The 15144-nt window shown below is 40.8% G+C and overlaps 1 protein-coding gene across 1 annotated transcript in view; it reads right to left on the bottom strand.

Annotated features, from left to right (window-relative positions):
* Nucleotides 1-15144, bottom strand: part of ATG5 (autophagy related 5) — a 286210-nt gene that overhangs the window by 86159 nt on the left and 184907 nt on the right. Inside the window, exon 7 of the mRNA XM_077487175.1 lies at nucleotides 122-239. Coding sequence (XP_077343301.1) covers nucleotides 122-239 — 118 coding nt within the window. The remainder of the gene's footprint in view (nucleotides 1-121; nucleotides 240-15144) is intronic.

The raw sequence follows: 15144 nt of genomic DNA, 5'->3' as shown, positions 1-15144 counted from the left end.
CTGGTCACTGCACAAAATGTGAACAAGCCCTAAATTCTTCAGGAAAAATGTCATAATTTTTTTGGCAGTTTGTCACATTGAAGAAAACAGACAGGAATACTTCAGATCATTAAACTTGTACCTTCAGGGGGCAGAGCTGCAGGGCAAACTTCCTTTATTAAATCTCCAAGTGTGTTTGGATTACCATCATTGGCAACTGGTCGAAATAATTTTTGTACAAAAGGACGGTCATTGTTGGCCTGCAATTAAAGTTAGAAAAACAAAGATGGTCGTCAACATAAAAAAACAATACAGTATGACCTGATTCTTATACTGTGACATTTTACAGCTAACAGTACCTGTAATAAACTCTGCTAGTAATAGTTGAAGCATTTGTAAAGAATTCCAGAATGAGTAAAAATTTGTGGAAACAACAATTTGTGAGTACAGGCGGTCCCCTAGTTACAAACATCCAACTTACAAACAGAGGAAGACACCACGAAGTGAGAGGAAGTCTACCTCTTGGAAGGGAAATTCACTCCTGTAAGAGTTATCATGAGAAAAAGGTACCTCCACTGATGCTTTATCACCAAGGCTTGTTTCCACAACAACCCAACATTTTCAATAATCCAACTGTCATTAGGACAGAAAGTGAGGTGATATCTTCTGAGCAGAGGAACAGACAGCAAAACAAACATTACAGGGGTGTTAACCTATCCCTATGCTATCCAAACAGCTTACAATTTTATTTTTTATTTTTTTGTTGAAGCTACACTTAAAAAATGTACCTGTTCCATCTTACAAACAGATTCAACTTAAGAACAAACCTACAGACCCTATCTTGCTTGTAACCTGGAGACAGCCTGTAAGAGTTTTTATGTATATCTTATTCGCCATATTCACATCATATAGTTGAAAGTTGTACACGTCAAATGAAAAACAAAAAATAGAGGAGAAAGGTTGAAATGCACAATAGCAGTAAAAAGTGGATATAAATACAGAGATTTACACGTGTTCTTTCCACAAAAACCTTGGTATGCACAAAATAACTATTATTTTGATATATTGAAGAGAAACAGAATTATATGGTATATGCAAAAAAAAATAAAAAATACAAGGTTGCCCATGAGGTAAACAAAGTTAGTATATCTAAGACCAAAATGTTTTCCCCCGTTTTGTATAGAGTATTAGAGGGTTATACCCTTTTTTTGCCATCTGTGTCTCATTAGGGAGATTTCCCTTTACTACATGGCCTGTAGACTCAACCAAATGTGAGACGATACGTTTCTAATCTGAGGAAAATCCCCTCTTAACACACCCCATTGGAAAATCTCCCCTTTATTCCTATGCTGGTGGCAACACAAAATTGTGAATTTACCCTCACGTTCATTCTTGGTGATCAAGATAATTTGAAAAAGTGAGTCTTAAGGCCTTGTTCACACTTTAGTGACACTGACACATCATGGTTTTCACACCTTTGGAGCAGTACCATTCATTGTGAATGGGCCTCCCTCTGCATTAAAACGCACCAAAGAAGCTTGTGTACAAAATTCTGTCACGGGTGTTTTTAACCAACATTTTGCCACGATTCAGGTTGCCATTAAGAATAAATGGCATTCATATGCAAGTTTTACTGTGATTTGTGGAAAATGAAAAATGCTGCAATTTCAAATCGCCAACTGTGAACAGGGCCTAACTTGTATTTATTCTCTTCACTTTTTTCTGTGTAACATACAACATGCTATCTAGGCTGAGTGAGCTTTTTTCTTTTTTTAAAAAAAAGTATTCACTAAAAATACACCGCTGGTATATTTGTTTTAAATTACAGCGACTGATTCGCTAGATGAATTTAAGGTCAGGTTGACCTACACAAAAGTAGGAATAAAACATGACAAAAAATTCTAAGTGGGACCTACTGGTGCAAGTACTGTTAACGCAAATCTTGCTGGTAAAATATTACATTATTTTATTAAAAAGTAATTTAAACCATATGAGAGCCGATTCTTTGACATTAGCATGGACTTTCTTTATAGAAGAACTTCCCTGTCTGCCTATTATATAGAAAATGTTAAATATTTGACTATATATATAGTACACACACACACATCAATCAATGCAAAAATGGGGAGCCACTGAAGCCAGGATCCACTTTCCTCAGGAGGATATAGGGCAGGGATATGCAATTAGTGGACCTCCAGCTGTTTCAAAACTACAAGTCCCATCATGCCTCTGCCCCTGGCTGTCATGCTTGTGGCTGTCAGAGTCTTGCTATGCCTCATGGGACTTGTAGTTCTGCAACAGCTGGAGGTCTGCTAATTGCATATCCCTGATATAGGGTGTATGTACAGATATATTGTTATGATATGGAACAACAATAGGAAAATGTTTGGTCCATCACAATCATTTACCTATACTTACTGTACATGTGTTAAACACTCACTCTGGGTTAGGGCTTATTACACCTCGCCTACTCTATTTACAGCTTAAAAAATACATTTACCTTGGAGTTCCACTTTACAGAGAGAACAGAAAACTATTATACATCACAACAGTTCTAAGACCACCTTTGTATGCATATATGCCTGAACTATTGTTGCAAAGTGGTCAGACCTTTGCAAATCATTCATTTATGTGCCAGTGGCCAACTATGTACTTAGAACCACTGTTTTACAATACATAAATCTCAAAATATATAGCCAAATATTCCAAATTGCAAACCAATTGTTTGAGAATGCATATCTACCAAGGATATGGTGGGCTGACCTAATGAAAGTAATGACACATACATACTTTCTGTTTTAAGGAGGAGTTGCTGTGTTTTCAAATAAATGGTAAGAGAATCATTTAGAATTTTTTTTTGCACTTTAAAAGTAAGGTACAAACATCATTACTTTAAGTGGTGTTTCACCCAAAAGTGAAACTTCTGCTCATTTGTCTACTCCTCCCCTCCGGAGCCACTTTTGGCACCTTTCAGGGGGGGTCACGGCTGTTGATGTCACAGCTTGGCTCCCTCCTCCTCTCTCCCCTGCCGCCGGGCTAGTAGGAGAGAGATGCAGTGCCCCATGCACGCGCGGTAGGGTTTCCCGGCATTAAGCTGTAAGGCTACACTGCCGGGTTCCTTTACCCGCAATAGCAGCAGCAGCAGCACCCGACAGCTGGTGGAAACGTTGCTGGACTCCAGGACGGTTAAGTGTCCTATTATTAAAAGCCAGCAGCTGCAGTACGTGTATCTGCTGGCTTTTCATTTTTGCAGCGGTGGGCGGACCTCCGCTTTAAGTCCAATAAGAACAATAATGGCAGCAAAGTGAGGAAAAAGCAATCCACCCAACAGTCTGAGAACTCATCCTAGTTACTCCTGTACTTTGCTGTTAGTTGTTTTTTCTGATCTACCATAATATAAAATGTATAAAGACAAAAAATGCAACAGTTTGACAAACTGGCGATTTTAGGAAAGGTTATAGATAGTTATAGCTATGACTTGGTTTTAAAAGATATCCTTTGCAAGCCCCTAATTACATGGTTTAGAGGGACTGTAAGTAAACATAAGCAGCCCTGTAAGGATTGTAATGGCAAACAGAATAAATAGCATAATAACAAAGTATAATTCCAAGGTGCTAGTTCCAAGAACTAATTCAAATGTTAGTATCTGACAATTTTTTAGGAGAAATAGAAATTAATTTGCTCAAAGAAAATGCCTTATGAATAACATCCAATCTAAAAGTGACTTGTGTTTTCTAAAAAGATAAAACCAAACAGTAGAAAAGTATGTTTTATTTGTGCACTTATTTCTTAACTTCTATCAATTGTGAATCCACTCAGCCTCATCTTACTGCTTCTGGGAGGGTGATGAACATTTTGTTTTAATACCAATTTGAGATTTCCCTCCCGTTCCCTGTAGTAAAGCTGGCCATATATTATACAATTTTCTTGTTCAATTTCCTTTAGATTTACCTTCAACTATGTAGTGGAAGGGCCTGCCTGATTGCATACAAATGAAAGTGTTTAGGTTTGACCTCATATTATATGGTTTTGGTAAATCTAATAGAAAATTGAACAAGAAAATTGTATAATGTATGGCCAGCCTTAAACTTCAAATGCAGCATATATTCACAGACTCTCAGCAGCAGAAGGAAAAACAAAAGTGATCTGAAAATTCGTACTAAACCCTGCTCAGTTCATACTTCTAGTCCTACGTTTATGTGACATATGCTTAGTTGGCATGAATGTTGTTTTAACCACGTGCACGCGCGCCTGCCGCGAGCTCAGTGACCAAGCCCGCGGGACTCGCATACTCAATCGCCGCTGGGATACCAACGATCGTGTCATGGAGCTGAAGAACGGGGAGATGTTGATATAAACAGCATCTCCCCGTTCTGCCTAGTGACAAGACACTGATTGTCTGCTCCCTGTCATCGGGAGCAGCGATCAGTGTCGTGTCACTGCTAGCCCATCCCCCAGACAGTTAGAAACACTCCCCTAGGACACACTCCCAACCCCTAGTGGTTAACCCCTTCATTGCCAGTGAAATTTTTACAGTAATCAATGCAATTTTTTAGCATTGATCGCTGTATTAATGCAAGCGGTCCCAAAAATGTGTCAAAATTGTCCAATGTGTCTGCAATAATGTTGGAGTTCACGATAAAAATCGCTGATCGCTGCCATTACTAGTAGAAAAAAAATTAAAATATTAATAAAAATGCCATAAAACTATCCCCTATTTTGTAGACGCTATAACTTTTGCACAAACCAATCAATAAACGCTTATTGTGATTTTTTTTTTTAAGTGTCGTTTTTTGTTTATAGCGCAAAAATAAATAAATAAATAACGCAGAGGTGATCAAATACCACCAAAAGAAAGCTCTATTTGTGGGGGAAAAAAAAGGAAAATTTTGTTTGGGAGCCACGTTGCACGACCGCGCAATTGTCAGTTAAAGCGACGTAGTGCCGAATCTCAAAAAGTGCTCTGGTCAGGAAGGGGGTAAATCCTTTCCGGGGCTGAAGTGGATACGAAACATCTAATTGGAAAAAAGATTTGTTGTAGAACATGTTGGAAGGTAAATCCCATGTATTTGTATTTATTATTTTTTATTTTTTATTTATTATTTATTATTCCTCTTTTTTTTTTCCGCCGCGACTGTCCACCTCTTTGGTTCCCCTATCAATGCTGTTCGCACGGACGCCCGGGGGCATAGGCGCCTTGAGTGCCGCTGCCCCTTTCCAGCGCTGCGATGCTCCCCTCTGGCTGGTTTGGAGGGATTGGCCACATTTAGGTCATCCCTCCCCTTCCTGCTTTTTCCATCGTCTCTCTACGCCTGAGTGGGCGGGTGGATAGGTGATCGCGATCTTGCACGTCGCCGCCCCTCTTGGAGGGTTGTGACCAAGGCACTGTTCGTCCCCTCCTCCCCCGCCCGCTGGCCTGAGGCACTATGGGAGTTGTAGGCCTGCATAGCCTCGTCCTACTGGTGAGCATGCGCATTAGCGCTCCTTTTGTCCGCATCAAGCCGACTACGCAAGACGCCGGCTTGATGGCGGGGCTTATAAAAAGCCAGCGTTACACTGTCATTCCTTGCTAGCTGCAGCCAAGGGTGACGCTTGATTCTCAAGACCTCGTTTCTTCCAGTAAGCTAATTGTTACATCTATCTTACACTATTATAGCCGATATTCTCTATTGCCTGAATTAGTCTCTTTTTCTCTTTTTTTTTCTTTCTTCTGTTTTTTCTCACGCTCTGCATAGCTATTCAGTTCTCTTTCAACATGCACTTTTAATTCTTCTCTCTTTTTGGTTTAGGTCTTGCCACATAGATTCTATATACTTGGGTTATTGCTATGGTTCTTATCACCTCCGCATTTATTCATTAGCCTAAAACCCTATGCTTTGGGGTGTCACTCTTTAATTCCAAGTGTGTGCATGTGTGTTTGTGTGTATATGTGTGTGTATGTATATATATATGTATACATGCATTTCCATGTATATGTATACATATATGTATATTTATATATTTTATTTATCCATTCATTCTAATTTTCTTTTCTGTCTTCTTTTAGATTTTTCGCTCAGTTGGTACTCTTTCGGAAGTGCGTCTTTTTGAGTGCTGAATTTTTAACGTTCGCCCATATTTTTACAATTATTCAATTCATGTAAGTATCTATTGAAATAAAAATACTTCTTTACTATTTCTTCCAATTCTGTATTTCAGAGGGTATTTACCCCTTTAGGTTGACTCATTCCAGCGACCTCTATATTTATTCATTTACTTAATATTTATTTAATTATTTTAAATCCTTAAAAAAATTCCATCTTTTATTGTATACTTTCTCTTATCAGCTATTTTGGGCTGGTTTTTTAGCCCCCTGCGATTCAGCATGGTTGCGGTTAACTCCTGAGGTGGACAAATTCCCTACTTTATCATCTACGTAGTGGTCGAAGGTGGGGTTTTTTTTTTTTTTTTTTTTCTCAAGCCTGCACTCATACCTATTGATTTTTGATATAATTTTGTGATATATTTTGTTACTATATTATTCTGTATTTTGTACCTTGGTTTAGATTTCGTTGAAATATTCACACATGCCCTGAAGAAGCAACCTATTGCGAAACATGTCGGGACTATGTGTGTTTAATAAGAACAACCACTGCACTGTATTGTCCTGTATTTTTATCTTTTAAGCACAATTTGTTAATGATTTTAACTTTGAACTTAATAAATATTTGTACTAAAAATTCTGTATCCCATTTAATCATGTTTACTATTTAATTGTCAATTGCACCGTTAAAATCCCTAATTCCCCTTCCTGCCTTTTGATTCATGTTTCAATTCTCAGGGATGTGGTGCCATATTTATTAGGTGTCGTGTGATGTTGAACCACTAAAATTGTAACAAGTATACATGTTGTCAATGAAATTGATGTTTTGAAAGCAAAAAAAAATTGGGGGCACCGCAGTTTGTTGTGTATAGGGCTGTGTAGCCACACACCGGTCAGGCTGACCAAAGTCAAAAATGTTTACAATGGGCAATCACAATTACACCAGTGAACACTAGAAGGTGGCTTGGTCTGAGGAATCACATTTTCTTTTACATCATGTGGATGGCCGGATGTGTGTGCATCGCTTACCTGGGGAAGAAATGCAATATGGGAAGAAGGCAAGCTGACAGAAGTGAAGCATCAGGCAATGTTCTCCTGGGGAACTTTGGTCCTGCCCATTCATGTGGATGAAACTTTGACACATACCACCTACCTAAACATTGTTGCTGCCCAAGTACACCTCTTTATGGAAAGGGTATTTCCTGATACCACTGGCTTCTTTCAGCAGGAAAATGTGCCCTGCCACACTGCAAAAATGGTTCAAGAATGGTTTAAGGGACACAACGAGTTTGAGGAGTTGACTTGGCCTCCGAATTCTCCAGATCTCAATCTGTGGGATGTGCTGTAAAAACAAGTCCGATCAGCAGAGGCCCTACTTCCCAACACACAGGATTTAAGGATCTGCTACTGAAGGCTTGGTGACATAACACAGCATACCTTTAAAAGGTCTACTGGCTTCCATGCCCCAATGGGTCAGGGCTGTTTTGGCAGTAAAAGGGGGACCTACTCAATATTAGGTCATCATAATGTTAAGGCTGATCAGTCTATGTGGTGTCAAGGATGGGCCTTCTTCTGATATATTTGTTTGTTGCTGGAAGCATGCTCTATAGAGTGACTGAGCTGTCTCTGACATCGCCAGCATTTGTACTAACAATCTGGAACTAGGATTGTCCATTTTTTTTTTTGCATGCTAGTCTTATATCGAAAATTAGGGGTTACTAAAGTTACAAAAATTCTCATATAACAGTACAACTTTGGAAGTAATGCGTTGTATTGTAATGTAAACTGTAATTTCTGAGCATGCGTGGTCTTGGTCTTTCCCGATTTGTTTCGGATGAGTACTGTACTGATTAAACAAACATCTTACTTTCAGGTATCATACCAGAAATATTTTCATTTGTATGCTATATTTATGCTATATAAATCATGTATAATATAATAATAATGTTAATCCCTTCAGATAATTTCACATGAACTGTCACCAAAAATTCATTCCTGCCTACAGCAAACAAAATTGAATCTGCAGTTAACATATTTCTAAACTAACCTAAAATAATCTAAATCTTTGAGACTGGTAAAAAGGAATTTCAATATCCACTCTTTCACCATGACACAGGGTATGAAGTAAGTTTTTTTGTTTACACATTCCTATAGTCATCTACGTTATTATTTCCCGAAATCAGTCTCATTAATATAGTTAAGTCTGATAACCAACTAGTTACATTTTGTAATCTTCTCTAAATCCTCTACACAAACAGAATCCCAAAAAAGAGAAAGGACAGATGAGTAAAGCATTTCATGGAGGTGTCCAAAACTGGTGAAACAAACCAGATCATTTTTTGCCACAATGAACGTTAAGCCTATTTGTTAAATTGCTTTTTAACTACTTGGCTCCATAACTCCGGAAACATTTCGTATTTATACCCAAAACTTGCATTTTGGTTTTGGATAGAATGGGAAAGGGGTAGAACTCTTGCCAGGTTTACTAGCATCGGAGCCTCCATTACAGAGATACCATAACTTCTTGTCTGATAAAAAGGTTGTCTCCAGGACTGAAAATGAAGGAAACGTCTAACAACAAGACACACATTAGTAACTTTTTTTTTTTTTTTTTTTTTAAGTTAACCGGTTCCCGACCAGCCACCACAGTTTTACTGTGGCAGAATGGTACGGGTGGGGGCGAAACTACGTTACCTTATGTTGGGCACACAGCCGCCTAGGGGACGCGCGCGGGCACCTCCTAGGCAGCCATGACGAACGGATTCTTTTCAGAACTGGTCAGTCTCCCAATGATTTCTGGCCTGGACCTGCTGATCGGTTCTGACTAATGAAATGCTTCCCCTACCTGTAAGTGTAAACACAGGCAGGGGAATTGATGTCATCTCCCTCTCTGGAATTCTTTTCAGTTCCAGAGAGAGGACACCCAAGCTTGACTTGTGCCAACGCTACACTGACCTAGTACACATAGGCACACATTTCACCCCCCACAATTAACCCCTTCACTCCCTGTCACTGTGTCACCCAGTATAGTGTTCATATTTTTCTTTGATCACTATATGGTGTCATTTGTGACACTAATCAGCGTTAGGGTACTTAGTAGTAGGCCCAGATAGGTCTAGGGACCTCCCTAATAAAGGTTTAACCCTTTGATCCGCCAGCGACCACTGTATTAATGTCACGGGTGATGCTGGTTAGTTAGTTATTTTTTATAGGGCATCCGCCGTACATTACCTAATAAATGGTTTAGTGCCCGGATCACCAGGTGGGTGATATCAGTTAGGTTTTAGTGTCAGTTAAAGTCTGCGTCGCGCCAGGCAGCGTCGGATTAGTGCCAGTACCGCTACCACCCACGCACCTCCCTTAGTAGTATAGTGTCTGAACAGATCAATATCTTTTATCTGATCAGAACTATATTAGTGTCCCCAGTAGTTTAAGTTTCCCTAAAACGCAGCGTTAGCAAGATCAGCCCAGATACCTGCTAGTACCTGGGTTTAGCCCCTCTGCCCACCCAAGTGCAGTATCAAGCGATCATTGTCACTTACAAAACACTAAACACATAACTGCAGCATTCGCAGAGTCGGGCCTGATCCCTGCTAACGCTAACAGTTTGTTTGGTAATGTCAGGTGCTTTTTTTCCTGTGAGTCTCACTAGTTGTACCAGTAAAATTAGAGGCCAAAATGTCCAATCGAAGGTACACTAGTGAAGAGGCCTAAACTTTTCTGAGCATGACAGATGAGAGTGAAGAGGAACTCACCAATCTGTCAGATTCAGGCTCAGAATACAAACCTGTAGACAGCAGTGGCACCCTGACAGAAAGCTCTGATGACGGAGTAGTGGTCCCTGCCAAGGTCAGGCGTACCCGACCCCGTTCCTCTGCTGTTGCTGAGGTGCAAGAACCACAGGGCTCTCATATGGAGCAGAGAACCAGTACTAGTATCGCTCATCCTTCTGGTGACCTGCCAAGCACCAGTAGCCTAGTACATCCTGGTCGTACATCCAGCACTGCAGTAACACTTGGTGATGTGGCAAGTCCCATAAGTGCAGTTCAAGCTGGTGAGTTCGCTAGCACAACTAGTGTCCCGCAGACACCAAGAAGACAAAGACAGGCCCATGGAGCCCATAGTGCCCTTCCTGCTGCATTTGCCAATCTGAATTGGGAGCCCACCACTTCTGCAGAACCCGTACTTCCCCCATTCACTGGCCAACCTGGAATTCAGGTGGAAACAGTTAATTTTACGTCACTTGATTTTTATTCGTTGTTTTTGATGGAAGATCTCTATAGATCTATTGTGGACCAAAGCAATTTGTATGCTAGTCCATTCATCGTCACTAATCCCCAGTTGACCCTTGCCAGAGATTGGAGACCTATTACGGTATTCCTGGGCCTATAGTTATGCCTATAATTTAGTTATGCCTCATGGGAATAACAAAAAAAAAGTCAGTTGCAGTCATATTAGTCCACTGACCCAATTCACCATATGCCCGTGTTCTCTGCCTCCATGACCAGAACACGAGCAGATCTTGCAGTTCATGCATTTCAATGACAATGAACTCTGTCGTCCTTGGGGTGACCCTGAATGCAATCGGCGCTACAAAATTCAGCACTTTGTAAACCACTTCAATCAGCAGTTTACAGCCTTGTTTACGCCCAAACACATTGTCTGCGTTGATAAGTCACTGATTACATTTTCTGGTCGCTTGTCATTCAAACAGTATCTTTCCAGCAAGTGTGCCTGATATGGGGTCAAGCTGTACAAGCTCTGTGACAGGACAACAGGCTATACATATAGTTTTATGAGGGAAGCGATAGTTACGCAGAGCCAGAGAACTGCCCAGATTACATAGGAAGCGCTAGTAAGATTGTGTGGCACTTGGTGTCACTCTTATTCAGAAAGGGGTACCACTTATTTGTAGACAATTATTACATAATCGTGCAACTTTTTAGTCACTTGTTAGATCGTAGAATTTGCACATGTGGCACCATGCGATCTAATCACCGGGGCTTACCCCAGTGGTATGTAGATTCCCGTCTTCAGCTGGGGGAGAGAGTCTGCTTGAGATGTAATAATTTGCTTGCTGTGAAGTGGAGGGATAATAAGAATAAGAATGTTTTCACTTTGTCCTCCCTTCACGCAGACATGACGGTCCAAATATAAACTGCGACTGGTGTTGTGGAGAAACCCCTCTGTGTCCATGAATACAACCTTAACATGGGAGAGGTGGACCTCAATGACCAGTTGTTGGTGCCGTACCTAAATGCCTGTAAGGCCAGACGCTGGTATAAAAAAGTGTCTGTATATTTATTCCAATTAGCTCTGCTGAATGCTTATGTGCTATATAAAGCTTCAGGATGAACTGGATCCTTCCTTAAATTCCAGGATCATCACAGCCCTTCTGTTTCCAGACAGTTCTATGGTCCAACTTCCCAATCCAAATGCAATGAGGCGGCTGCATGAGAGGCATTTTCCTTATATCCTCCCTGGTACCCCTACCCAAAGAAATCCCCAAAGAAGATGCTGTGTCTGCAGAAAACACGGATATAGGCATGACAATCGCTTTTATTGTCCCTCCTGTCTTGACCAACCTGGTCTTTGCATTGGTGAATGTTTCGAACGCTACCACATAATAGTGGAGTATTAGCGTAGGGTACAGCATTGCACAGTCCTAGAGCACACTTAAACTGGGTTTCAAAAGATGAGATGGCCATCACATTTTAAGAGACTCTAATCGGGAACTTTTAGAGTTTATATAAAAGTGCAAAAACAAAAAATATAAAAAAACACAAAAAAAGAAAAAAGCCAAAAATAGTTGTGGTTTTATGTTTCTTCTCTCTCTATTGTTCTCTCTCTTATGTTCACTCTCTATTGTACGCTCTATTTTTCGCTCTCTATTGTTACAGTATTTTAAAACTGTAATGTTTGATTTTTATTATGCTTTGCAGATATGGTATGTCTTACTGTTATACTGTAATGATACTTTGTTTTATTGTTAACCATCATTTGCGTAACATGTACGCCATTCAGCTGCAGCACGGGTTTATTTATTCTGACAGCAACAGCGTTTGCTCCCATGATACGTAAAGATGATATAAAAATGATACGTGACTCCAGCCTGTAGGAGGTGATTTTCACCACCACAGTTAAAAAAATAAATAAAATAAAAATGGTGCATGTATGCCCATGATTAGAAATGGGTGGATGAAGGGTGGTATTCTAATGGTGGACATATCCACCAATCAACCTCTTTTTTGTTCAACCCACAAGATGCATGGAAAAAAACCCATTAGAATATATGCCCAACAAGGAGCAGCTACGTAATGGTATGTGGTTGGACTTTGAGTGGTTATACCAGAATGATGCCTGCAGGTTTAGGCATCATCTTGGTATCATTCTTTTCAGCCAGCTTTCATGTAAAAGCAATTCTAGCAACTAATTAGCCTCTAGACTGCTTTTAAAAGCAGTGGGAAGGAACTGCCCCCCCCCCCCCCACCACCATCTTCCATGTTTTTTTTCGGGCTCTCCTGTCCCAACAGGGAACCTTGAGAATGCAGCCGGTGGTTCCACCAGCTGACCATAGAGCTGATTGGAGACCAGAAAAACTCCAATCATCTCTATGGCCTAAGAAACTGGAAGCTACGAAAATGTCATGACTTAGGTTTTGCCAGATATAAACAGCGCCATTGGGAAATTGGGAAAGCATTTTATCACACTGATGTTGGTGTGGTTAGATGCTTTCAGGTCAGATACTTTGAGGACAGAGGAGAGATCTAGGGTCTAATAGAAAAAAATAAAAAAAAAAAACCTTTCACCTATCACTATTCTATTGCTATTATAGGGGATATTTACATTCCCTGAGATAAAAAAAACTATTAGGCTTGTGCAATCCGTTTCCTAACGAATCGAAATTCGGCCAAATTTTGCATCTGAATGTCCGAATAAAAACATTATGAATAACAACGAATACGAAAGAAATATAACGAATGCATTCGAATGAATTTGGTAATTATTTAAAGATCTAATGAAACCAAAGGTCAGCTCAAAGTAAATCTTATAGTCCAATCAGCTAATTAATTTTGTGCTGGAGGATCGATTACTGGCAAAGTGCATTCCTGAAAACTGAGTTAGAAGGGTGTTGTATTGTATTTGAGCCGAGGAGAAGAGACGTTGGCATTGTCTGTGTTAAAAGATTCAATAAACAAACGACTTTCCAAACTACGAATCATTATCACGAATGTCTATACATACATAAATAGCGAATTTCAACTAATACGAACAAATGAATTTGACACTCTACGAATAATAACGAATTATCCGAAAACGTATTAATGTAACATAACGAATATAACAGAACGAAATGATGTATTTTACGAATGACAACGAACCAAAACTAAACGAAATTTTCTGTTTTGCACAAGTCTAAAAATTATAAAAAATAAAAAAAAACTGAAAGGAACAGTTCAAACAGAAAATAAAAAAAGCAAAATAAAGAATAAAAAAAAGCACCCTTGTCCACCGGTGTCATATGTAAACAGCAAATGCACCATGCATGTGAGGTATCACCACGAAGGTCAGATCGAGGAGAGTCATTTTAGCAATAGACCTCCTCTATAAATCTAAAGTGGTAACCTATAAAGGATTTTAACCACTTGGGATCCGCGCTATTGCCAAATGACGGCATTAGCGCGGATCTACTTTTCCGGGACTACGTCTATTGACGTCGTCCCGGGTACGAGCGGCCTGCGCGCGCCCTGAGGGGCGAGCGCGGCGCGCTCTGTGATCGGCGAGTCCGTGAGACTCGCCTGATCACCGATCCGTGTAAGGGGTCGATCCCGACCCCTTATCACGTGATCAGCTGTCAGCCAATGACAGCTGATCATGTGATAGAACGGAGCCGGTAATCGGCTATTATTCCTCCTCGCGCTGACAGCGCGAGGAGAGAAAAAAAAAGCCGATCACCGGCGGCCGTGATCGGGACATCAGTCCCGATCACGGCCAGCAATACAGCTGACCACCTGCCCCCTGCCAGTGCCCACCTGCCCACCGCAGTGCCATCCTGAATAAAAGTAAGTGCCCCCCAGCAGTGCCACCCAGCAGTGCCCATAGTGCCCACAGTGCCACCCACAGTGCCATCCAGCAGTGCCACCAACAGTGCCACCCACAGTGCTCACAATGTGCCCACAATGTGCCTCAAAGGTGCTGCACCCCAGTGCCGCCCATCAGTGCCCAGCAGTGCCGCCCATCAGTGCCCAGCAGTGCCACCCATCAGTGCCCAGCAGTGCCACCTATCAGAGCCACCTATCAGTGCCACCTATCAGTGCCCATCAGTCCCATCTATCAGTGGTACCTATCAGTGCCCATCCGTGCCACCCATCCGTGCCACTTATCCGTGCCACCCATCCATGCCATCTTATCTGTGCCCATCTTTGCCCATCAGTGCCGCCTTATCTGTGCCCATCGGTGCCGCCTTATCTGTGCCTATTAGTGCCGCCTTAACTATGCCTATCAGTGCCCACCAGTGCAGCCTATCAGTGCCCACCAATGCAGCCTATCAGTGCCCACCAATGCAGCCCATCAGTGCCCACCAATGCAGCCATCAGTGCCGCCTAATCAGCGCACTTCAATGAAGGAGAAAAATTACCCGTTTGCAAAATTTTATAACAAACTATTAAAACATGATTTTTTTTTTTTTTTTTTGCATCTTTTTTTGTTTGTTTAGCAAAAAATAAAACTCCCAGCTGTAACTAAATACCACCAAAAGAAAGCTCTATTTGTGGGAAAAAAATGATAAAAATTTCATTTGGGTACAGTGTTGTATGCCCGCGCAATTGTCATTCAAAGTGCATCAGCGCTGAAAGCTGGAAATTGGTCTGGGACTGAGGGGGGTTTAAGTGCCCAGTAAGCAAGTGGTTAAAGGCTTTTAAAAATGTATGTAGTTTGTTGCCGCTACATGTTTGTGCACAATTTTAAAGCATGTCGTGATTGGTATCCATGTACTTGGCATAAGATAATCTTTTTTTATTTCATCAAACATTTGGGCAATATAGTGTGTTTTAGTGCTTTCAAATTAAAAAAAGTGTTTTTTC

The sequence above is a fragment of the Lithobates pipiens genome, unplaced genomic scaffold (assembly GCF_037356315.1).
Source record: "Lithobates pipiens isolate NorthernLeopardFrog02 unplaced genomic scaffold, aLitPip1_a1.2 Scaffold_18, whole genome shotgun sequence".
NCBI classification, from domain to species: domain Eukaryota; kingdom Metazoa; phylum Chordata; class Amphibia; order Anura; family Ranidae; genus Lithobates; species Lithobates pipiens.
The sequence above is the reverse complement of the archived record's forward strand: the minus strand, read 5'-3'. Positions and strand labels throughout refer to the sequence as shown.